The sequence below is a fragment of the Phragmites australis genome, chromosome 6 (genome assembly GCF_958298935.1).
Source record: "Phragmites australis chromosome 6, lpPhrAust1.1, whole genome shotgun sequence".
Taxonomy (NCBI): domain Eukaryota; kingdom Viridiplantae; phylum Streptophyta; class Magnoliopsida; order Poales; family Poaceae; genus Phragmites; species Phragmites australis.
In genome coordinates this window covers 7374229-7396781 of record NC_084926.1, presented here as the reverse complement: position 1 = coordinate 7396781, position 22553 = coordinate 7374229, and the positions used below count along the sequence as shown (strand labels likewise).

The window sequence follows — 22553 nt, the reverse complement described above, 5'->3', positions numbered from 1 at the left end:
TGTCATCTGTACCTTGGATTATTCCCTATTCCAGTTTGTCTACTGGGACTATTGAGATTTAAACAGACAGCCACAGAGTCAAATTCAACTCCCTTCACTAAGCCAGTGTTTAGTTGGGCGTACTAGGCTAGATCCTGGACAAGATCGTGCGAGATGATGCCTCGTACGCTCATTTGGTTGGTTGAATCACCTATAGTTCAGGATGCGATTTCATATAAATTCCATATATACTAGCGCATCAACCTGTGCAACTGTACAGGCTAGAAATTTAGCTTACAGCTGAATTTTAGATATTTGTGTTAATAATAATTGTATATTATGATATATCAGCTATTTATATTTAAATATTATAATGTAAAATATAAATGTAATTTTTATTCATAATATTGGAATCATATTTATTATTTGTGAATAGATCTAATTTATAATTTTCATTTTATGTGTTATGCAAATTGATTTTTATTTGTTTCTTGATTTTTTTGAAATTATTATTATTCTTAATGTCGTATCTCATATTATTTTTTTGAAATACATTATAAATTCTTTGATATTACTTTTATGTGATAATCCGTAATATGTTTGCGTTCTGTTGTTTTAATTTTGTAATGTTTGATTACACGCATATTTAATTGGTATATTTTAATTGATTTGAAAAAGTGTGTTTATTGCTAACGTAACTAAGTTGGAGTTTGCTAACGTAACCAAGTTGGAGTTTGCTAACGTAATCTTGTTGGACAAAGGGTATCTATAAAAAAAAGGAAAGATAAGGAAAGAAGTAGTCTTAGAGTTGGACTCTATGATTTATTTTTTAATCTTTTGTTTCTTCTGGTTGTTAATCTATGGTTACAATTAGTCAATCAATTAATTCGACGGTTGGATGTTTTGCTTTTTTATGAGAATTTCTAGGATTTTTCTAGGATTAATGTGGAGGCACCAAAAGGAGCCTCCAATTAGTAAATATAAGATTCTTTGCAGATGCTGAACCAACCGGTACGCTCAGATCGGCCGAACACGATCCGTCCGGGACGAGTTCGCGGGTGAACAGTACTCGTTTTTTACGCTCCATTTTTTTGCTAAAAAATCAAAAGTTAGTATTCTTTTACTCAAAAATCATAAAAAAATTTGTACATGTTACATAATCTATGTGCAACATATTTTAATTAGATTCACATAAAAAAATTGTGTAGAATTGAAATTAAAATTATAAAAAAGTCCACTAAGTGGTATCATGTGGGTTTGCAGGCATCTAACAAAATCACATGATTGGATCCAAACAAAAATTTCAATTTTATTTTTTAAAAAAATCGTTTACCGATGAAAAGGCCAAAATTCGCATATAAGACACTAGTTCATGATACAATTGCAAATGAGAATGCCAGCAACTTTTTGTATCTTTTTTACTACTGTCCGCTAAGCCGCAAATGAATCAGAGAGCCTGGAGGCTGGGCTCCGCCGGCCTGGGGCGGGCGTCGAGGGACGCGAGCCACTCGAGCAGCGCCCTGTTGGTCTGCTCCGGCGCCTCGTCGTGCGGGCAGTGCCCGGCCTGCAGGTGCACGACGGTGGTGTCGGCGTAGAACTCCTCGATCCGCGCGGCCTTGGCCGGGCCGACCCACGGGTCCAGGTCCCCCCACAGCAGCAGCAGCGGGCACGACAGCTTCCCCAGCAGCCGGTCCAGCGTGTACCGGCTCTGGTTCGACATGAACCGCGACATCAGCCTACAGCAAGCAAGAATCAACACACATCAACTCGGTCACTATCAGGAATCATGTTGCGATCATCGGCCGCGGTCTCGCGGTTAGTTAATTCGCACCTGTAGTACACCTCGCCGGAGTTGGGGTCGGCCGTCGGCGCCGTGATCGAGCCGACGAGGTAGTCGTCGACGTTGCTAGAGTCTATGTACACCTGCAGGTTCGCGTCAAGAAACAGGCATCGATGTCACATGAACCACGAGCAATAAACATGGCGCGAGACACTGGCCACTGCCAGTGGCAGCAGCTCATGATCAATGAGATTAGTTCAGGTTCCAGTTACGTTACGCTTTTCAAGACTTTCTCGACCCGGGCCGGCTGCTTGGACTGCCAGAATACGAACCCCAGCACCACCCGTTGGAAGGCCTCCTTGAGCGGCTTCACGATGAACCTGGCCACGGGGTTGCTCTCCTCCTCCTCCTCGGTCGGCGCAGCCGCCGGCCTGTTGGGGTCGGCAAACTGGCCGGCGGAGTTGAGCAGCACGACGCCGCGCGCCAGCTCCGGCACCTCGGTCGCCGTGAACAGCGTCGTGAAGCCCCCTAAGCTGCTCAAAGATTGATTGATGTTTACAGACGTGAGAACATGCTCCCTCCAATGTTTCAGTTGGATGTGAACGACGTGTACCGTCTGAAAGACTGAAACTGACTGCGTACCTGTTGCCTACAAGGACGGCAGGCTCCTTGACAACCTCCCTGAGGAAGTCGGAGACCTGCTCCATCCAGATGGTGGCCTCGTAATCCACCAGCGCCTTCTCGCTCCAGCCGAACCCCAGCAGGTCTATGGCGTACACCTTGTACTTCTTCGCCAGCTCCGGTATGTTGTACCTGGATCAATCCATAGCACATCAGAGACTAGTAACCATGCATTATGCATGTCAGACAGGTCAAATGCTTCACGCGCGTGCAGCACATTCAGGTCTCCGAACTTCAGGTTCTCCACTGCGAGAACTACGCGATGCATTCTTCTCCTGGCTCAAGGCATCAATTTGAAGGCATCCAGATCATAGATGACTAGATGAGCTAACCTCCAGTGGAAGGCGGAAGCGCCGAACCCGTGGATGAGCACGATGGGCTGCCCGGCCCCTTGCTCGACGTAGTGTATCCGGCGACCTCTCCACGTCCAGAAGTTGTACCCATCCGCTTTGAACGGCAGCACCTGCAGCCCTACACGCACAACAGGCGATCGCGAAACGTATCACCGCGGGATCAGCGTCCGAGCAAATAAGCCAAGAAACACACGCGAACCCTCTCTTCAACCATCGATGCCGATTCCCGACCCTGTGACGGCGACGATACGCGTCCGGATTTGAGGATTGCGGCGTTCAGACGTCAGGCAGAGAGTCTCGTCGTTTGAGCCATGCATGGTAAATAGATACCTAGAGCGGAGCCGTTGGCCGAGGCGGAGGAGGTTGGCATCGAGCAGCAGACGGAGAGCGCGATCCCGGCCTTGGTCACCAGCTCCCTCCTCTGCATCATCAAGAACCTGCCCCCTGCCGATGGCTCCAAGAATCAGCCTAGCTTGTCTAAGCACGCGCAGGGTCTGAGCTTGGCTGAGAGGAGATTACCCACCGTTGAGGCCGATATGCGGGGAACCCGCACGGCAGCGGCGGCCGGAACCGGCGGTCCGTAGGGCGGCCACGGACGCGACAGACATTGGCAGAGGAGCAAGGCTTCTGGCTCGGGGCGGAGACACAGAAACAGGGGAAGAGCTCGGGGCGGGGGGGGGGGGGTAAGCTCGTTGGTTTTTGTACGTTTGCGCTGGGATCGTGTGGCGTGGTGTGGAGTGGCGCGCGATCGGGTATCCGTGGCCGCGCCCGGGCCAAAAGAGTGTGCGGGGGAGGCAGCTCGCCAACGACATGTTCGGTCAGGTCGGCCTGGGCTGTGAACGCGCGCTGAGAAATATCTGTCGGTCTCCTCGTGGCTGGCGTGTGAGAACGGAACCTGGGCTCGTCGGCCGCCCGCGGTTGGGCCATGTTCGAGGCTTCGAGCCCTGCAGATGCACAACTGAATTGCATCCGTGACCCATCACGTCTCGCACGTAGGGATGCAAGTATTTTTTGTCATTGATTTTTTATTTACTTTCTTAGTTTATGTAGGAGTATACCTTTAGTTCAATCTAATGAATTTTGAGACGATCTAATGACAAAATCAAAAAAAAAATCAAAACTTGCATCCTATGCTCACCACGCTGGTGTGAAAACAAAAAAGCAAGCCGCCGCCGCTGCTCCTCCACTCCTGCTAGTTTCAGAATCTCTAGACGTCGAGCTCGGGATCATACCAGCCTCGCTTGAAAAAGAGGAACTGGGCGCGAACCGCGGAGCATTAGTTTATGCATCTACCGAGAATGGACCACAAAACTCCGAACGCACGTCGATGAGCTCGACTTGAAAAATTCTCAACTTTGCAGCTGCGAGGAGCACCGAGCGCACAGTATCTCCCACCAGACAAGGCACTGACAAATGGCTCCTACAGGACCTGGGTCCACTTTTCAGCCTCAGTAGGGGCAGCGCAATTAGAAATAAATTTGTCAAATGCATGGAGCATAAACTATTTGAAGTCTCTGAGACTCGGAGATCACTATTTTTTTTAAGAACCATTCGGAGACCACTTTGTGAGAACTGAGAACCCTTTTGCATGCGTTAATTAATTTTTTTATCATTCTAACGGATGGCACACTGACAGAAGCCACTATTTCGATATAATATGCTAAAATGTTACTGAGCCTCGTAGAACTTTACTCATTTGCCATTTTTAGGTATTTTTTTCTATCACGTGGTAATTTTCTCTTTTTCCTTGCTGACGTGAAAACTGAGGGGAAAAGATGTTTGTGTCCTTTGGTCGCTCACGCTGGCGCCTCAGTGAGGTCGGACCTGATCGTCCGCGCCATATGATCCGCACCACCACTGTTGCTGCTCTCACTCTAGTTAGCAGCCAACCTTACCGTCACCTCTCTTGGTCTTGTCGAGCAGCTTCTTCTCCTTGACCTCAGTCAGAGTTAGACTCTTCGCCGCTGCTGCAATTGCTGAGCTCGAAGCGGAAGACAAACACGGCGTGCATTGGCGGGGCACGAGTGCGGCGATGATGTCTGGGGGTGACGTCTCATGCACAAGGAAGGGCTAGTTGTGAGGTCCTAGGAGACCTGGATGTGGTAGTCGCCGCAAAGGTCCACTTTCTCGCTGTTGTGAAACTTCTAGCATAGTCGGCAGACATGGAGCACACACTCGATGTTGATAGAGACTGGCGTGCCGACGTTAGCCTTGTCCCTTTCTCGCTCCCTCTCCTTCCCCTAAACCTGCCCTTGCCCCTCCTTGGCACAGACGGCGATGCAGGTCTTGTGCTTGCGACAGGAGATAAGAACGGGGCTCGGGCCCAATGGCCGTCGCGCCTTCATCTTCTTGTACACCTCCTTCGCATGTCCCTCGTGACGACTGCCATCTCACCGTCCACCGCGACGGTGATGAAGTACCAAGACGATGGCTCCAGCAAGCCCAAGGATAGGAACTGCACATAGGAGAGGTCCCACGTGGGATCCACCCGACGGTCGCGCACGTGGAACCGCTTCGACTCGTGCTGGCGCCAGAGTAGCCATGGTCACACGCGCATGGCTACGATTGCCTCCTTCTCCCTACCTTTCGCCATATGGCACAGGCGATCGGGTCTGACGGCACCAAGGGGCCAATGCGAGTGATCAAGGGGCAAAAGCATATTTCCATGTCAACAAGGGCAAAAAAGAACAATGTCATGTGAAGGAGAAAAATACCTCAAAGTGGCAAATAAGCAAGGTTATATAGGGCCCAAGTGGTATTTTAGCGTATCATCTCGAGAGATTGATTTTTGGAAGTGCACCATCCGTTAGAGTGGTAAAAAAATTAATTACATATTTTGCATGTTGCTACCATTTTAAAACTAAACATACAAAGGAAAATGCATCGATCAAGAGATGGTGATGAATCATCGGATGCTAAACTCCGAAACTAATCTAATTGTTTGGTTTAATGAATGGAATTAGTTAATCTATGACCACCCGATCTCTCACAAGCACATACTTAATGTGCTTACTTAGATAAACCAGGGATGGAATCATTTCACCGAAATTCATAAAATGATACTATAATAGATCACCGCGTCCCAGATGAGTTGATTTCTTAGAGCAAACGCCCCCATTAAAATATGGCCTACTTGACCGTCAGCGTCGTCCTAAAGAGGGACCGGCTGTCATCGTGGTGAGGGAACTCAAGAATTTCAAATGGAACGCAAGGGACCAACGGTCCTCACTTGAAGAGGTCCACTGAATCGATTAGCTCCTTGTGTAAAAAAAAAGAGATTAGCTCCAGATGATTATCACTTAATTATCTGAATCATCCTATCGCCTGACTGGACCGTCACCTCACGATCCAAGAGGATGAGGTGGCGTGCCCAGTCGGCAGGGCATCGTTGCATGGCGCGTCTGGTTAGCACAGGCTTGCAAAAGAGACAAGGCGTGTAAGGTTGACATGTGACCTGATCTGTGAAATTAGTGGCGGAATTGATTAACAGACAGAGCATGTTTAGTTTGAGTCTAACTTGGCATATCTAAGCTTAATGACGCTATAAATTTTTAATTAATTGTTTGATTGATTGTCAAACTCTCAGTCCTACACATCGTATCCTTATTTTTTAACTAATTTTATTACACCTATGATTAAAAATTTATTAGCTATATTTCATATAGCAAGCTACATTTAACTAAACTTAACCGTGACAAATACAGTTGCAATCCAAACATGCCCTAGTTTTGCGATGAAAAAAAGTTTGTGCGGTGTCAAGTGCCAGCCCCTCTCCGACGCTGCTCGGTCAAAAAGGGCGGGAAGAAAGAACACATTCTACAAACCATGATTGAGAGTCTCATGACGCAAACTCCAAAATATTTTGAGATCACGGGCAATCATGCATGGGCTTTTGTCGAAAATTGACCGTAACTCGCGTCCTTTTGACGAACTTTCTTCTTCACACTGTCCCTATAGTTGCTGTCCAGCTGATGATCAATACCACCACCGTATATGCCCTTGCTTATCATTGTTTTAGCAAAACCTTCCCAAAGACGATGCCTGGACATGCATGGCGAGTTTATTGCCGGCCGGCATCCGTCCAGATCGACGGAGGGGGGCGTGCAGGAAGATGGCGTAGGTGTGGTCGCCACGCCCATACGAACGGAACGGAACGGAATGTAATGAAACGAATGTGCTCTCTCCCTCCCTTCTGAACCCATGTCGATGTCTTGAATGCAGAGCAAGCGATGCAATGATATGGCCATGGCGACCACCGAGCTGTCATCCTCATGAAGGATGCAAGTATATCTCATATCTGCTATCATGTGCAGGATCAGTGGTGTGTTGTGTAGGAGAACATTCGTTTAAGCCCTTTTATAATTCTCGACTGACCATTTCCATTGTTAATTCACCATAAATCGGAGGGAGTTTGATCACTTGGGTGTGCACCTTGCTCAATCTATGATGTGATTTCCTAAAAAAGAAGTATGTGATGTGATGGCTGGTGCTAGAGTAAAGGAATGGATAAATAATTCAATGAAAGAATGTACTATGATTTATAAGGAATTTCTATAGGAGCCAAAACTACATTTTAGGATAAAGTCAGCTGAATTTTCTTCCAATTCATATAAATTATTTGAACTCTTAGAGACTGCTTAGCAGGGCTATAGCTTCAAGAATTTCTAAAGCTAGTATTCTTAGAACTGGAGCTGGGATGTCTGAATGAGTCATCTTATTCATATTTTATATAAAAATAAATATAAACTACTTTATTTTATCTTCAAAACTTCACATCAAGTATAAATCTCAAAGTTGGAGTTCTATTAAACATGCCATTGAAATTTCAATGAGCCACCAAGTGTGCAGTGATGGGCTCATGGAGTGAAACTAGCATGAAAGTTCTTCGTCTAGGATACACTCCGTAAGATGAGGAGGTAATTTACTAGAGCACCATGAATGAAATGCACTTTAGGACCACATGTGCCTTTTCCTACCCCATAAGGACAGAAGTTCAATACTGAGAACAAATCCCCCTCATGTCGTCCATCTGGTAACTCGGGTGGCAACTTGCCCACCGCCAACACCTCCAGCACGCGGATCGATTCGGTTTTTGCTGTAAGCAGCGGCCAGCGATGGCTCCAAAATCGGGGCATCATGGTTTCTCCCTTTCCTCCCTCTTTTCCATTTCCCTCCTCTCGTCTTTGTTCACGGGGCGACGGTCGTGCGGTGGCACAGCGGTGTTCGGTGCTGCACACATGGTGGGTCGGCTTCAGCGGTTGGATCTGCTCCTCCCCACCAGGATCCACGAAGATCCGGCCGGATCTGCTCTCCTTCGTCAGTTCTTGCCTCATGGCGTCTCCGTTGTCGCACGTGCCTCGTCCCTGCACGGCCTGGGCTGGGCGAGGTGTCGGTGGCTCCGATGCCGGTCCTGCTCCTTCGACTTCAAGTCTTGAGGTTGAAAGCCTCGGCGTGAGGCCTCAGTTGTCCTTTGTTTGCGGATGGAGGAGGCATTAGCGACTGGCTGGTGTTCAAGGCGGCATTGGTGACGTGTGCGGCACGGGCACGGGTGGCCCCCTTCCCTTCCCAGATCTGCATGGTCACGGTCTCCGCGTTGCTCAGATCTGCAACGCCGGTGCTTAGGGTCCTGGTCGCATGCGGCTACTGCTACCTTGGTCCTCGTCGTGGTTTCTATGCTGGCGCCGCGTGCTGCTGCTGCTAGCTCAGTGCCCCCTGTGCAGCAGCTGCTGCCTTGGCCCTACGAGCTACTGCTTTGTTGCCCACCGTGCGGCCTCAGCGCGGCATGCTGTTGCTGCTGCCCCACGTGCTGCTGCCACCGCCAGGGTGATGGTGCCCGCCGTGGGGTTTGTGCCCACCGTGCTCAGTGGGTGTGTCGCCCCTATTGGTCGGCTGAGGTTGCCAGTACCGTGCTCGGTGGTGGTGGCCGGCCGCAGCGGTGGAGGCGTTTTGCTCTCGCATCGTTGCTGCTTCCCGGTGGCGTTGGGCTCCTCCCCTTGCCGATCTGTTTCTCTCTCCAAATTTGGCCCGTGGGGAGCCTAGTGGCTGATAGTGGTGGGCGGTGCGTGTGCGAGGTGTCGGCTGTCACTCCTTTGGCGGTTGCGGCATGTCTTTTGTGCAAATGCTTGGGGGTGGGGAGTCGTGAGCGCAAGTTTAGCCTGGCTTTTTACTGGTGTCAATGTCGATGACGTCTGCAGCCGCCATTTTGTCCCTAGAGGCGATTTTATAGCGTCTCTCACGCCATGTGGGCTTCTCTGGGTGAAAACCTTGCTTCGGTTTTTGTTCGGATGACGACGGTGTTAACATCGCTACCTTCCTGAAAGCGTCAGCTCCGGAAGCCATCCTGCACCTGTTGGTGGCACCTGGGTCTTTTGTTCGGGATGTACTGAGCTGTCGGTGCCTCCAACTGCTTTTGTAGGTTAGCACCTTCGCCTCCTTTCGGCACGACGGCATTTCCAGTTCATGCGGCGTTCCCAATATTAGTTGCTGCCTGATGCGTACTCCTCTGAAACGACGCGCCCGGTGACTGACTGGGGGTTTGATTCGTCGTGAGAGCAGGACTCCGCCAACAAATCTGATGCTGCCGTGGTAGCAGGGATTTGCAGGCTTGTTGCACAAGATGTTGGTTTTGGTGCACGAGTTGAGTTAGGTTGGACGTGACTGCGTGTTGGTTGCACCATGTGTTCTGGGCGTCGTTGTGTTTATTCGGGGTCGTTGTTCGCTAGCTTTTTCTGTAGGTTTCACCCCTACGTCCTCACTTCTTGGCTGCTCTTCTTTCAATTTGGCGTCTCACGACAGAGTTTTGGTCCAATGCGTGTTCCTCCGAAGCAACGTGATGTTGTTTTGTGTGTTAGAGAGGTGCGACGTGGGAGCAGGGCTCCACCGACCGAGTTGTATGTGTGATAGTTGTTTTATTGGTTGGCACACGAGTTGAGTTGGGTTAGTCCCGTCTGTTATCGAGTTGTACTGAGTTGAGTGAGCATCATCTGTGAAGTTTCGGGTCGTACTGTCGTTTAGAGGTTATAAGATTTTCGAACTTGATTTTCTTTATATACTAAACTAATTATCTTCTTCTATAAAAAATCTACAATTCTCTTACCGTCCTTAAAAAAATGACAGAAGTTCGTGCATGTTCCCTATTCTTAAACTTAAACTCATAAACTTCGACCTGTACACTTCTCTCACAGAAGACATGCTAAATACATGTGGTTACCTTGCAATCTTAGTTACTTTTTCATTACTTTGGAAGATATACAGCTTATTTTTTTGCTAATGGACATACAAATATTTAACATGACTTGGCTAGCTCAAGTTTCCTCCATTTCATGAAACCTTTTTCACCTAAACATTTTGGCTATCCATTCACCCAGAGAAGCCTTTCTAAACTAAAGTACCTTTTACCATGGAGTAACTTGCCCAGGAATCTTACCAGTGCAGTTCAACTACGGCCAGAACAGCCACGGGCAGAGCGGTAGACAGGTAGTTGTGTATACAGTGCAGTACTGCTCAAGTGACAATATTGCATAGGATTCTTGTTGGGCAGTTGTGAGTTTTGTGAGCTTGTTTTTTGAGAGGGGTGAGTTTTGGGAGCTGATGAGTTGCAAGTACCACACAGGAAAGGTAAACACCTTGAAAAGTGAGAAGTCAGGGAAAGAAAACAAAAGCTGCCCCACCGCGCTTAAAAAAAATAAATCGCCCCTACCTTTTCTGAATTCCTTTTATCCTCAGCCTAACGCAAGCCTACACTGGCTACACACAAGTGCACAGACTTCACTAGAGCTACACTGGAGAGGGATAGACTATAGAGCCTGGAAGGTGGAAGGAAATCTATTGCTTACAGGGAGGCAAGGAGGTGGTTGATTCTCTGATCTGGAGCTCTTGGGGAGAAGGAGCTGGGAAAGTCCCATGGAAACGGTTGGAGAGAGGCGCCCTGATCCGTTCCTGACCGGAGAGATTTGATCTTTTGAGCTGCAGAGCTGGAGAAATTAGATCCTGGGGGCATCCAAGTGAAAGAAAGTCTCAGTTTTCCCGGCGCCCTTGTTGCTGCATTGCTGCCTGCCCCCAGATCCGAGCAGCCGCACGAGGAAAGGTGGGATCTTTGCTCTCCCATCTCCTCAAATCCGCCCAAAATTTGGGTTCTTGAGCTGTTCTTGGGAGTACTGTGCTTCAAATCTTTTGAAAAGGTCGATTTTTTTTAGTTGGGGTAGACGTGGGAGCGATGTCGACCACTTTATGAGCTATCTCCTGCTATTTTTGGGGTTAGATTCGTATAGTAATGGCGGATCTTGCCATGGAGCAGTAAGGGTTTCTTTCGGCGAAGGCGATAGAAACCTGCCGTAAGTAGCAATGTCTCTGAAGAGCATCGTGCGGGAGCTGAAGGAGATGAGGGACGGCATCGGGAGCATGTCGAGGCGTGGCGGCGGCTCCGATGGGCGCGCCGGCCACGGCCGCGCGGGGTCGCGGCATTCTTGGCCTGGCCTGTGGCCGGAGCCGCAGCGGCAGGGCCAGGGCCAGAGACAGGAGGGGCCGCAGCAACAGCAGGGGCGGTGGGCGAACCTGCCGCCGGAGCTGCTGCTGGACGTGATACAGAGAGTGGAGGCTAGCGAGGCGACGTGGCCAGCGCGGCGCCAGGTCGTGGCGTGCGCCGCCGTTTGCCGGTCGTGGCGCGACGTCACCAAGGAGGTGGTGAAGACGCTCGAGGAGTGCGGCAGGATCACCTTCCCCATCTCCCTCAAGCAGGTATCTAGCTCCTACATCAATGTCCTCTGATATAATGAGTTCATGACTACTTTGCCGACTAAGGTATAAGATGTTAAAATTTGGGTGTCTGGATGCTTAACATGGTGGTTTGGCGCAGCCGGGGCCTCGGGATCATCCTGTGCAGTGCTTTGTGAGGAGGGACAGGGCAACATCCACATATCTCCTCTACCTAGGGCTCAGCCCGTGTAAGTTATCATCTTTGTATGTCGAAAGATATGGTTTGGCATTCTTGTTCTTGATATGTTTTAGCATTCTTCTTCCTATATCTTTATAGTCATTTATCTGCATGAAGATGAACTGTTTTAGTTATGGTTATCTTGTTCTAATGCCATTCACAAGAACAAAATCCCAGAATAAACTTGTCCTTACAGCTTCAAATCTAATCATCTATACGTGCAAGGGAAGTTAATTATATGACTAATTGATTTAGGTGAGTATGTAGTCAGATAGGATTGCATCTAATATGCTTGGTTCAGGTTAGGCGGACAACAATCTGGTTCTGTTCTTTTATACATGTTACAAATTTTCCTACTTCATGCAATAGCATTGGATCCACAGTCTAATGCATGCCTGGGTGTTACCTTGCCTATCTATTTGAGCTGTATGCTAGGCAAAATTCGCTTTTAAAGTATGAAATCCTAAATGATCAAATAAAAAAATCACTGCAAGAGCTAAACTGGCTGCTAGTCTAGATTGAGAAAGAAGCCAACTGTAACTAGTGAACTGCAAGCATCTTTTATAGACTCTGGTGACTTACCTGTCTGACCAGTGACCACATTGAAGTTACTTTCCTTGTATCTGTTGCAAACATAGCAGGGCCCAATGTTTTACTAAATTAGGCAATGATGCATTATTGTGGACTACCCTTGGCATACATGTTTTTCTGTACATTCCTATTGTGCCGGATGCACAGATATATATATCTACTCCCTCGGCCTCTTCTTTATTAATGTGGATGTGGTCCTGTCCACAACAAACTCGGCGTGCTGTTGAGCAGGATGCATTCAGAATGGTTAAACACCCCATCTCCTGTTTAGGATATAATACTTAATCTTAAAACACTTACAATTATTTAGATTGAGCGCTTGTACTGAAGTTCATATGTGCTCAGTTAATGTTGATCACATCATTAGCTGGTGACTGTTTGCATACGATGCAGCTCTGCATGGGGAAAACGACAAGCTTTTGCTTGCAGCTCGCAAGGTCAGGCGTGCCGCCAGGACTTCTTTTGTGATCTCACTGGTCTCTGACGATTTCACTCATTCTAGTAGCACCTACGTTGGCAAACTGAAGTAAGCTTCTTATTATGTCAACTTAAGTGGCATGATTGTTCTACTTTTTCTTATTAACCTTCTAACCTCACCATTCTTTCTTATGAATTAGACCAAACTTCCTTGGCACAAAGTTTACTATCTTTGACAGTCAGCCTCCTCCAGATGCTGTGGTGCTGCCGAACAATAAACCGAGCAAAAGAAAGTCTAAACAAGTATCACCAAGACTGCCACTAGGCAATTACAATGTTACTACCGTCACATATGAGCTCACAGTCCTACGCAACCGAGGACCAAGGAGAATGCAATGCACCATGCACTCAATACCAGCTCTTTGTATTCAGGAAGGTGGGAAAGCTCCAACTCCTACTGGCACCATCCACTCGCTTGATGAGCAATTGTCCACCTTACCAGCAAGCAAAGGGAAGGAACCAGCCATAGAATTTTCGTCGACAAGCCTTAGTGCTGATTTGTCTGGACCAGCTTGTACAAACGAAGCCCCTCTAGTTTTGAAGAACAAAGCCCCTCGCTGGCACGAGCAGCTGCAGTGCTGGTGCCTCAACTTCCGAGGGCGTGTCACCGTAGCATCAGTCAAGAACTTCCAGCTTGTTGCTTCCGTTGATCCTTCCCTTAACATCCCCGCTGTGGAGCAGGAGAAAGTGATCCTCCAGTTTGGGAAAATAGGGAAGGATATATTCACAATGGATTACCGGTACCCGCTCTCGGCGTTCCAGGCCTTCGCAATCTGCCTGACTAGCTTTGACACCAAACCGGCATGCGAATAACCAACGAAAGTATAAGCTGGCCGCGAGTTATGTTTATGGTCATTATGTATCTGCATCCTTGGCTGTAAATTCTGGATCTTGCTATGCCGAGTCACTGCCTGGGGAAAATGGTGGTTTCCTCGGGTGAAGACGAGCAATGGCATCTGTGTTGTGGTAAACCGTAGGAAGATTGGAGTGACCTGTTGTAACCAACTGTTATGTATCACCGCCGTATGGATAATGGACGTTGTGACCATCTTGCCTGCTCTATTTGAATTGTGATTATTCTGCTGCACCTGTTAAAGAAGTTCTTGCATATGATTGCAATTGTTGCCTAATATCGTCCCCCGCAATCATCGTGAGGGGTCGAGAGCACCCGTATGGTTCCAGACTTCCAGATATTCAGCGATATGTCGTGCGTGTGCTCCGTATCCTGGTGATCTTCGCTCAGCCCTTGCCTGCATGATCTCCCGTATCTGACTGAGACGCGGGTGGTCGCTTGCTTGACGCAATTTGCTTCGTCACGAGAGGCATGTGCTGCTCCATGCCTCCATCTCATGGCTCCATTCCAGGTTCCAGCACCCCTTCGGGTGGAGCGTGCTCGTGACGGTGCGTGCTTGAAAGCGAAGCACACAGCCGCTCACCTTCAGAGTTTAGAGGCCAGGCCAGGCCAGCCGGCGGCGGCGACGGCGACGCCCGCTTGATCCATGCCTTCTCTTTTCTCACGCGGTGACGTGAGTACGTGACACAAGTCCTTTTCCGACCGTACCTAGTAGCACCGCCACCGCCGCAGACTATACCCGTTGGAAATTCGTGCCCTCACAGACTTCTAGAAGGAGGTACACCCAATCGCTGACGCCAGTGTACTCCTGGCTTCCGCGCAACGTGAACACGGACGCCGGTATCATTATGATTCTGCTTTTTTTTTAACCTGTCCTTTATAAATATATGTCGTTAGAGATAAGATATGATTTTAAGGCATAAGTTGTTTACTATTTTTTATTATAATATATGTATAAAGTGTATTAACTTTGTAATATTATGAAAATATTTTTCAAAATAAATCTATACATATGATTTTAAAATTTCCAAACTAGTTATGATTAGTCAAAGTTTTAAAATTTTGATGAAAACTTTTTACAAAATGATATGTATTTATGATGGAATGGGGTACTAACGTGTCACGGCTTCTAGAATTATTCCGTACTACTCTAGCAGCAGTCTGACACTGCACAAACGAATTTCCATTTGCCTTTCCTTTTTGCTTGCAAATTTGGAATTTTCAAACCAGGAAGAGGAGATGAGCAGGGTTTAAAATTCGTTTGACAACCAAAATATAGAGTAAGTGATTTTACAAAATTCGATAAGAATTCGGTCAAATTCACTTGGTCAAAACTAGTTTAATTGTGACAAAAAATAGCCAAATCGATCGAGCGAAAACCGATCGTATTGACTGCATTTCGGTCAAATTAGTCAAAAACCGTTCAAATTTCTCGATTTATCGAGAGCATTTGTTGAATTTCAATAAAGTTCAAGAAACACAAAAAATCATAAAAAATCACAAAAAAATTAGAAAAATGGAAACAAATATGGTATGACATTTGCTATATTTTGTTTAATCTCTACCATCTACTACACGCATATATCATGCATAAATTGTCATTCTATTGTAAATCCTTTTTTATTCGACGAATGTCAAAATTCTATTTCTAGTTTGTATGATTCGGTATGTGTGGTTTGGAATCATTTTGCTAATTCAAAAATCATGAAACCAATTTCTATGTAAAAAAAAGAAATATGATAATAATAAAATTTATTACAAAGTTTATCATTCACCCTGTCCAGCTGGGTCAAAACATGCAGTTTGCACCGTGCACTCGACCCATTTCAGCTTTTTTAATTTTTTCATCATTTTCCCAATCCATCATTGTTTGACCACATTTTTCTTGATGCAAACACATTGTTTTTGAAATTTTTTCGTATATAGTCTTAGAACTGTCTTTAGTTTTTTTTTATAATTTTTTATTTTTTAAATCCAAATTGGATTTTTAATTCAAATACGATTTCGATCGCCGAATTTCACGGTCGAATTTGCGAACCTGAAGATGCTATTTGATAGAGTTTCACGGTCGAATTTGCGAGCCTGAAGATGCTATTTGATAGAGCGATAAATTTACCACGTAACCCACCGTTGATATACCCAGCGACCTCGTTTGTCAATCGGTAGAGTAGCAAAAGGCGACGCCACAACAGTTTCACACGCATATCCGAGAACGGAAAGCGGCTTGCTCCTGGACTTCGCCCGTGCAGCCACCTAGGAGGAAAAGGAGGAGCCGAGGAGGAGGGGAGCGAGGGGACGATGGAGACGGTGGAGGAGGACATCGAGGAGTACAGCTGGCGGGAGGTGGTGCTGCCGCACTTGGTCCCCGTGATGCCCGACCCGCAGCCGGAGCTCGAGCGCGAGACGGGGGAGCGACGCCGCGGCAGGGACCTCCTCGTCGCCGTCGACTTCGGGCCCAACTCCAAGCACGCCTTCGACTGGGCGCTCGCGCACATCGCGCGCATCGCCGACACGGTCCACCTCGTCCACGCCGTATCCAGTTGAGCTGCCTCCTCCGCCCATCGATCGACTCCGGAAACCCACCCACCCGCTACAGCTATCTGAGTTCTAAAACCCTAATTAAATTCAAGGAAGTTTTAAATCAAATTGCGCTGGAGGTTGGTGGACTAACTAATAGATTAACATCTCGAATCGTTTGGTGCAAACCGCTCGTCGTACGTGGATTAATTTAGATATCTGGCTCCGATTTGGCGGGTTGTTCGTGTCCCCATCGTGCTGGCATATGCATGTGAAGGACTTGATAGTAGTCTTACAAACCTAGGGTATTTGTTCAAATTTTGACTTTTTAAAGATCAGTCAGGTATCTCAATTCTGAAGTCTGAACTTTAGACGAACAGGCAGAAGAGTACTTAAAAATTTGGGGAAACTGAGGCTAAATCTGGAGTTTGAACGGTATAGGTGTGCATAACGAGCTGGTGTACGAGAAAAGTCGGGAGCTAATGGAGGATTTAGCCGTCGAGGCATTCAAGACGTTACTGGTATGCTCTGTCCCCGCTGCACATATTTGTGTACTGTTACGTTATTGTGCAGAGAAGCATTTTTATGTTGATCTTTATGTATAGTATGTGAAGGGTTCATTCGCATACCTCAGTTACTGCCTTGTAAGCTAGAAAAATAGTGCTACAATGCGCCTGTAAATGCCTTCTGACGAGAATTATGTAGTTGATGTGAAGCATGTTAATTTGTGAATTCCTGTTTTTGCTTCTTTTCCATATTTTCCTGAACGGTAATATACATGTGCCTTTGATTGGAAATTTACAAGGTCTGTACCAAGGCTCGAATTGTTGAAGGAGATGCTGGAAAGGTTATTTGCCGAGAAACAGAGCGACTGAAGCCAGCTGCTGTTATTCTTGGCACACGTGGTAGAAGCCTTATGCAAAGGTATCTGGCTCTTAAACTGCATGTCAGTCCATAAAAGTTCTTATGCAAACGCCTTTTTGACATTTTTATTCAACCTACATCTCTTCTTTGGAATATTGGCATGATTACGTTCCTGCAATACAGGTCATGCACCTGTCTTGTTTCTTTTTAGTTGTGATTTGTGAATACAAAAATTTACTCACCAATTCACCATCTAAAAGAATTACTCCAAAAGAAATTTCAGAGTACTAAAACCTTATGTTTCCAATTCTGATATGATGCCGTTGTTAGAATCTCCACCCGGCGGTGGAAGAGATATTTTGATGCTAAGAATTGTTTACTGACCTTACTTGGAAGATCTATCAAGTATTCGTCTAATTAACACCACTATTGGTAACGTGGAGCTGAAATTAGGGGGCATTTGGTTGTCTTGTTTGGAAAAGTAAGACTTAGATCACCATTTGAAGAAAAAGATCTTGCAAGATTTAGCTATGAAATATGCACTTTTTTCTTTTGATGTAAAACAACTCTTCAAGTGCTCGTAATTCTGTGCCTGGATGTTCTACTTTGCAAGTTTGCTGAAACATGCTGAGTGCTAAGGCCGTGCTCTCTATTTCCATGATTCAAGAAGGTAGGCCTGATCGACCAGTATAAAAAACGACATATTGCCTGAATTATGGTGAGGCCAGAGGCGCTTGTACTAATGCGTGAAAAGAACAATGACTAGAATGCCCTTTTAAAGAGAAAACATGATAATCTGATGAATCGATCTGAAATTAGAAGCATTTGACGCTAAAGCAAATGAATGCAATTAAATGTTTTTTATTGTTTGTTCTTTATTCCTTTTGGTGCCTAGTTCATATTTTATTGCTGAACATGTGCTGAAGATGGCATTTCTAAGTATATCTCTAACTTTGCCTCTGTACTGTAGTGTGTTGCAGGGAAGTGTCAGTGAGTATTGCTTCCACAACTGTAAAGCAGCACCAATTATTATTGTGCCAGGCAAAGGTTAGTTCAAGTTCTTCACTCTTCTCGGAAACATTTCACAAAAAAAGGACTGGGTAACAGACACAGGTCACTAGTTCCATGCTTAGTTGCATGCCTTTGTGAATGCAGAAGTTAACATGCACTGGGATGGCTGTGGACAGCAGTAGGAAGCATCTAGTTATGTTCAATAACAAAGAAATAGTTTGTCTTATCCCTGCAAATCTGCCATGAATCAGATAATGTAAGCCATTCCTGATCTTTCTGATGGCCAAACAAGTGAACGTTAGAGAACATTTTGTTTCCTCTGGACACTGGAAAACTATGTTTTTTTTTGGCGGACTAAACATGTTAAGTTCTTGCCTTTTCATGAACAAAAAACGTTCTGTGATTCAAAAGAAACTTAGCAGTGCTCATGAAAATCTTGAAATAAGATTCAGGTGGGATCTCAGTGCACTCAAATCTAGTGCGGAGGTTATTGTCATTGTATACTGTGCAGGCAAATTATCCTTTACCTTCATTACAAGTAAGGTTGAATTATGTCTTTGCAGAAGCTGGTGAACAGTCTGTGCTTTAAAGGAAGATAAGTGGGAGACGCTGATGCATCCTGTATGCGGTGTACTTTCAATTAGGTGGTAGAGTATTGTATATTGTTCGTTTGTTGTGTGAATATGTAAGTGCTTTGACTGTAATCTGAAGTTCTGGACCCTTGGTGTAACTTGGCTCTGAAGGAATGTTTCGGTATCGGTAGACGAGCAGACAAACATAGAACACAAGAACTGTACTTGTATTGCCGTTGCTGACAGAATACTTCATTAGTACAGTTGCTATGAATAAAGAATCTTCAGCCACAAATGTTGCTGTTGTTAAACTCCAGCTGTGGGGACTAATTCTTTTTACATTTCCATTTTGAGGTTGTCTAGCAAACAGTCACGTGTGGGAAAGGTAACAGCTGGATTCAGTCACTTATTCTGAAGTTAAATGGATAATGAGCTCTTAACACTTCATTGCAGGAACAGATGCACAGTTCATACAAATCTGAATTTGTTTACCCAAATCTACACGAGTTTGAATATGCTGCCAGTTTATCAATTAGGGAGTGTTTATTGTACCCTGATCTAACTACTGCTATGTTCTTTCATTTCACATGAGGCAGAGTAACTGCAAGCTTGGCCTTCAAGAAAACAGTCACTCACTTTCTACTGACTGAAATTGTCCATCAAATCCACTGAACAAATTCTGGGAGCCAATGTCCCAGGCAGCAGCAGCAGATCCATTCACCTGCAGAACACACAAAGCACACAATTCAGATTCCAGATCGGTAGTTACTAAAGTGAAGAACAACTGATTTCCAGCCACCTACGTTGAGGCAAGACTCGATCGGCGAGCCTGCCGCCGCCGGCACCGGCCTGCCCGGCGCCGGCGGGTACGGGTTGTTGACGAGCATCTCCAGCCCAAAGCCAGGGGAGCCTGCAGACGGGTGCACCTGCTGCATGGAGCTCATCTGAAGGCAGGACGGCTCCAGCTGCCCGACCGGCAGCGCCATCGCAGTCAGAGCTGCTGGGTTGCACGCCTGCTTCAGCTGCCTACCGAAGAGGTCCTCGATGATGTCGAAGCTCACCACCGGGTTGGAAGCGGCGATCTTCATGGACAGGAACTGCAAGAAGAGCGTGAAGAAGAGCCTCTGGTGAGAAAACAACACTGGCTGGAAGAAGCAGAGAGGACGAAGCTGGCTGTCTGCTACCTCGACTTGCTTCTGCAGGGACTGCACGTAGTTGATGATCTCGTCAAGCATGCCGGCCTTGCCGGTGACCTTGCTGCACCCGGGCACCAGCTCCTGCAGGTACCTCATCCTCTCGCTGATCCTCTCCCTCCTCACCTGCACGTTCTTTCGGCCATGAATTCTGGCAGGCAACAGGATTCACTAGGCAGGATCCGTGCTGATGTTCGGCATCGAGCATGCATATGTTCAGTAATTGAGATGTTAGTACCCGCTCGGCGAGGCTGTGGCTGTCCGTGGCCTGGCCGCGGCGGGCCCGGACGTGGATGTAGTCCGTCTTCTGGCCGGCGGTCGACGACGACGCCACCTCTGCCTTCTTCTTGTTGCCTGCCTTGGGCATCTCCTGCTTCCCTTTCCCTGACCCTGCGATCTGACCGAGATCACACAGCTGCTGCTTCCCTCTCGGTCTCTTGCACATGTCGCTGCCATCGTCCTGCCAAGGTCAATTTTTGTTACACTTGCCAGTAAAGACTTAAAACTGAATTCGCACTGCAGTATACATCTAGCAGAAAGGCTTGCACAAGCACCGTACACGCATAAATCTCTCACCTTTGCGTTGAAATAAACTCCCGGTCTTCTCTTCCTGCCGCCGCCGCCGCAGCAAGAGGAGTCGTTGCCGTTGCCGGCCTCCTTTGCCGCCGGGTTGGGCGCGCCGAGATTCGTGGCGTTGCACGTGGTGCTCAGGTCCGGCCACTCCTGGAGGTAGCCAAACGCGCTGCACATTGCGCCGAACTTGTCGTCGTCGAGGTCGAGCAGCCCCTGGCAGAGGCTCTCGACGGTCTCCTGGTGCAACCTCCGCGACAACGTGCCGCCGCCGCCGCATTGCGCCATGAATGGCACTCCGGAGATCGATGCTGGGGCCTAAGGAATTAGTGAAGGATCTGGAGCAAGGTTTCGGTTCTTCTTGGTGCAGGTTTAGGTGCGCGGGTCTCTGGACACAAGCAACGGTGCAAATATGTAGTGTAGTGTGTAGCGTAGGTTCTCGTGCTTCATGTTCTGCGTGTCCCTTTCGCTCGCTGCCTCCTGAAAATTTTCCTAATCCATATATATAGGGAGAGCGATGGGTGGATAGATGGAGGAGCCCTTTGGGCAATCGTACTTTTGCCATGAGATTGGTTTTGATCCTCCTTTAGGTGCGATCATGTGAGGTAGGGCTGGATAAACAGTGGTGGGACATTGTGCCTCAGCTGCCATATGCATTGCTTGCATAGGCCTCAACTAGCCCCTCCAATTTTTATTTCTGAGTAGCTAGCTGTGTGTTGACAGATTTGAATAGACTAAATCTATCAAGTTTTTGGCTATCCGATGGACCTCGAACGGTCCAGATACATATCTCTCACCTCTTTAACTACTTCGCTCAGCCTGATCTCATCCACTCCACCCACCTCCCTCCTCCCGAGCGCCAACCCGACCTCATCCGGCGGCGTCATCACCTCTCCCTCCTTCGATCTTGAGCACAGGCCCGCCAACCTCCACCGCCCCTTCCTCCTCCGCCACACCTCCCTAGGTCTCCTCTAAGTTGGCAGTCCTCAAAAGCTCGAACCCTAACCTCGAAAACCCCCAACCCTAACTTGATGGGAGCTCACTGAAAAAGAAGACCTTGCGGTGGATGTTGAGAGCTCGTCAGAGAAGAAAGACGTGCACGAATCTCCATGCAAATCGTAAGGTACGAAATTTGACAGATTTCCTCCCTTCTTTTTTGTCAACAGACAAATAACAATTTTCCTTTTTTTTTGCAAATTAATTTGGATTGCTTCTGCAGTTCACGAATATATGACTTTTGCGAGATTCCTGTGTTCTGAGCAAATCCGTTCATCTGGAGGCAGATCATACAGCTGCTCCCAGGCATGAACAGGTGCAAGTTGCAAACCTTTTCTCTTTGCCAAGAATCAGAACAAGGCTCTAGCTGTGCATCTGCTGAAGATGAGATGTGGCTTTCTGAATTCTCCCTGAGGCTACAAAAGGACGAGTGGGGAGGTGACAACTGCTCCAATAACAGCATGGACAGCTCTATCTTCTCTGTCCTGGCCGGGCCCCAGTACCCCACCACACGATACCTGCCACGTGTACTCTCCACATCCAGAAGTCAGATCACCAGAGTAATAATGCTAACCCGTTGGGAATTACTCTTGGGGTTATGCTGTCATTTGTGAATTTCGTGTAGCTAGACTTGAATATCTTTTGTTAAAACAAAATGACTATTACAAATTTATCTTAGTGACCAATGAACAAGGATTAGACTGCTCTCATGGATGATGAAGTGGCGCTGATCGGTTGCCCGCTTAGGAGGATTTCGATGGATGCATATAGTATGAGAAGTATATTTGATTGTTCGTATTTATTATTTTAGTTTGGTTTGTCGGATGTAAATACATGACTATAATTTAGCTTATATAGATAAATTTACTTGTTAATATCATAAAATCAACTTGATATGAGTAACTAATCACAATCTTAATTCTTGCATCTACTCATGTGGTCTCAGATTCGGTCAAACAAATAGAAACTCAGCTCAATCTATTCAGAAAGATACAACCAACCAAATATTCTTATTTTAATAAATACGACTCCACTCAGTTTGCATATACGGTCCAAACGAGCAAGATTCTGTACGGACAACTAATCACACTATAAATGGATATATGGCCCCATTTGGCAGGGTATAAGATTTTCTAACTTTTGTTTCTAAATCTGATACTCAATTGAAACATCTCTATGATAAA

General features: G+C 46.8%; 4 protein-coding genes across 5 annotated transcripts; 2 read left to right on the top strand and 2 right to left on the bottom strand.

Moving 5' to 3' along the window:
• Window positions 1-1263: 1263 nt before the first annotated feature.
• LOC133921428 (pheophytinase, chloroplastic-like) lies at window positions 1264-3477 on the bottom strand. Its single transcript, XM_062366287.1, has 7 exons — window positions 3317-3477; window positions 3124-3237; window positions 2773-2911; window positions 2402-2572; window positions 2037-2292; window positions 1811-1902; window positions 1264-1715 (listed from the first exon to the last, which is right to left on the bottom strand). The coding sequence occupies exons 1-7, from the start codon at window positions 3399-3401 to the stop codon at window positions 1427-1429; spliced, it is 1146 nt and encodes a 381-aa protein (XP_062222271.1). The 5' UTR covers window positions 3402-3477; the 3' UTR covers window positions 1264-1426.
• Window positions 3478-10402: 6925 nt separating this feature from the next.
• Window positions 10403-13870, top strand: LOC133921427 (tubby-like F-box protein 5). The gene is made up of 5 exons (XM_062366286.1): window positions 10403-10879; window positions 11090-11529; window positions 11648-11735; window positions 12710-12842; window positions 12934-13870. Exons 2-5 carry the CDS (start codon window positions 11137-11139, stop codon window positions 13604-13606), a joined length of 1287 nt encoding a protein of 428 aa, XP_062222270.1. The 5' UTR covers window positions 10403-10879; window positions 11090-11136; the 3' UTR covers window positions 13607-13870.
• A 2031-nt stretch (window positions 13871-15901) lies between these two features.
• LOC133921426 (uncharacterized) lies at window positions 15902-18905 on the top strand. Of its 2 annotated transcripts, none has more exons than XM_062366285.1 (5): window positions 15902-16185; window positions 16605-16684; window positions 16969-17087; window positions 17998-18074; window positions 18602-18905. In XM_062366285.1, the coding sequence occupies exons 1-5, from the start codon at window positions 15945-15947 to the stop codon at window positions 18625-18627; spliced, it is 543 nt and encodes a 180-aa protein (XP_062222269.1). In that variant the 5' UTR covers window positions 15902-15944; the 3' UTR covers window positions 18628-18905. The 2 variants fall into 2 exon arrangements, with proteins under 2 accessions (XP_062222269.1, XP_062222268.1); XM_062366284.1 differs by lacking the exon at window positions 18602-18905 and adding an exon at window positions 18183-18576.
• A 219-nt stretch (window positions 18906-19124) lies between these two features.
• LOC133921425 (basic helix-loop-helix protein 79-like) lies at window positions 19125-20837 on the bottom strand. The gene is made up of 5 exons (XM_062366283.1): window positions 20380-20837; window positions 20042-20263; window positions 19795-19929; window positions 19414-19707; window positions 19125-19331 (listed from the first exon to the last, which is right to left on the bottom strand). Exons 1-5 carry the CDS (start codon window positions 20659-20661, stop codon window positions 19239-19241), a joined length of 1026 nt encoding a protein of 341 aa, XP_062222267.1. The 5' UTR covers window positions 20662-20837; the 3' UTR covers window positions 19125-19238.
• Between the last annotated feature and the right edge of the window lie 1716 nt (window positions 20838-22553).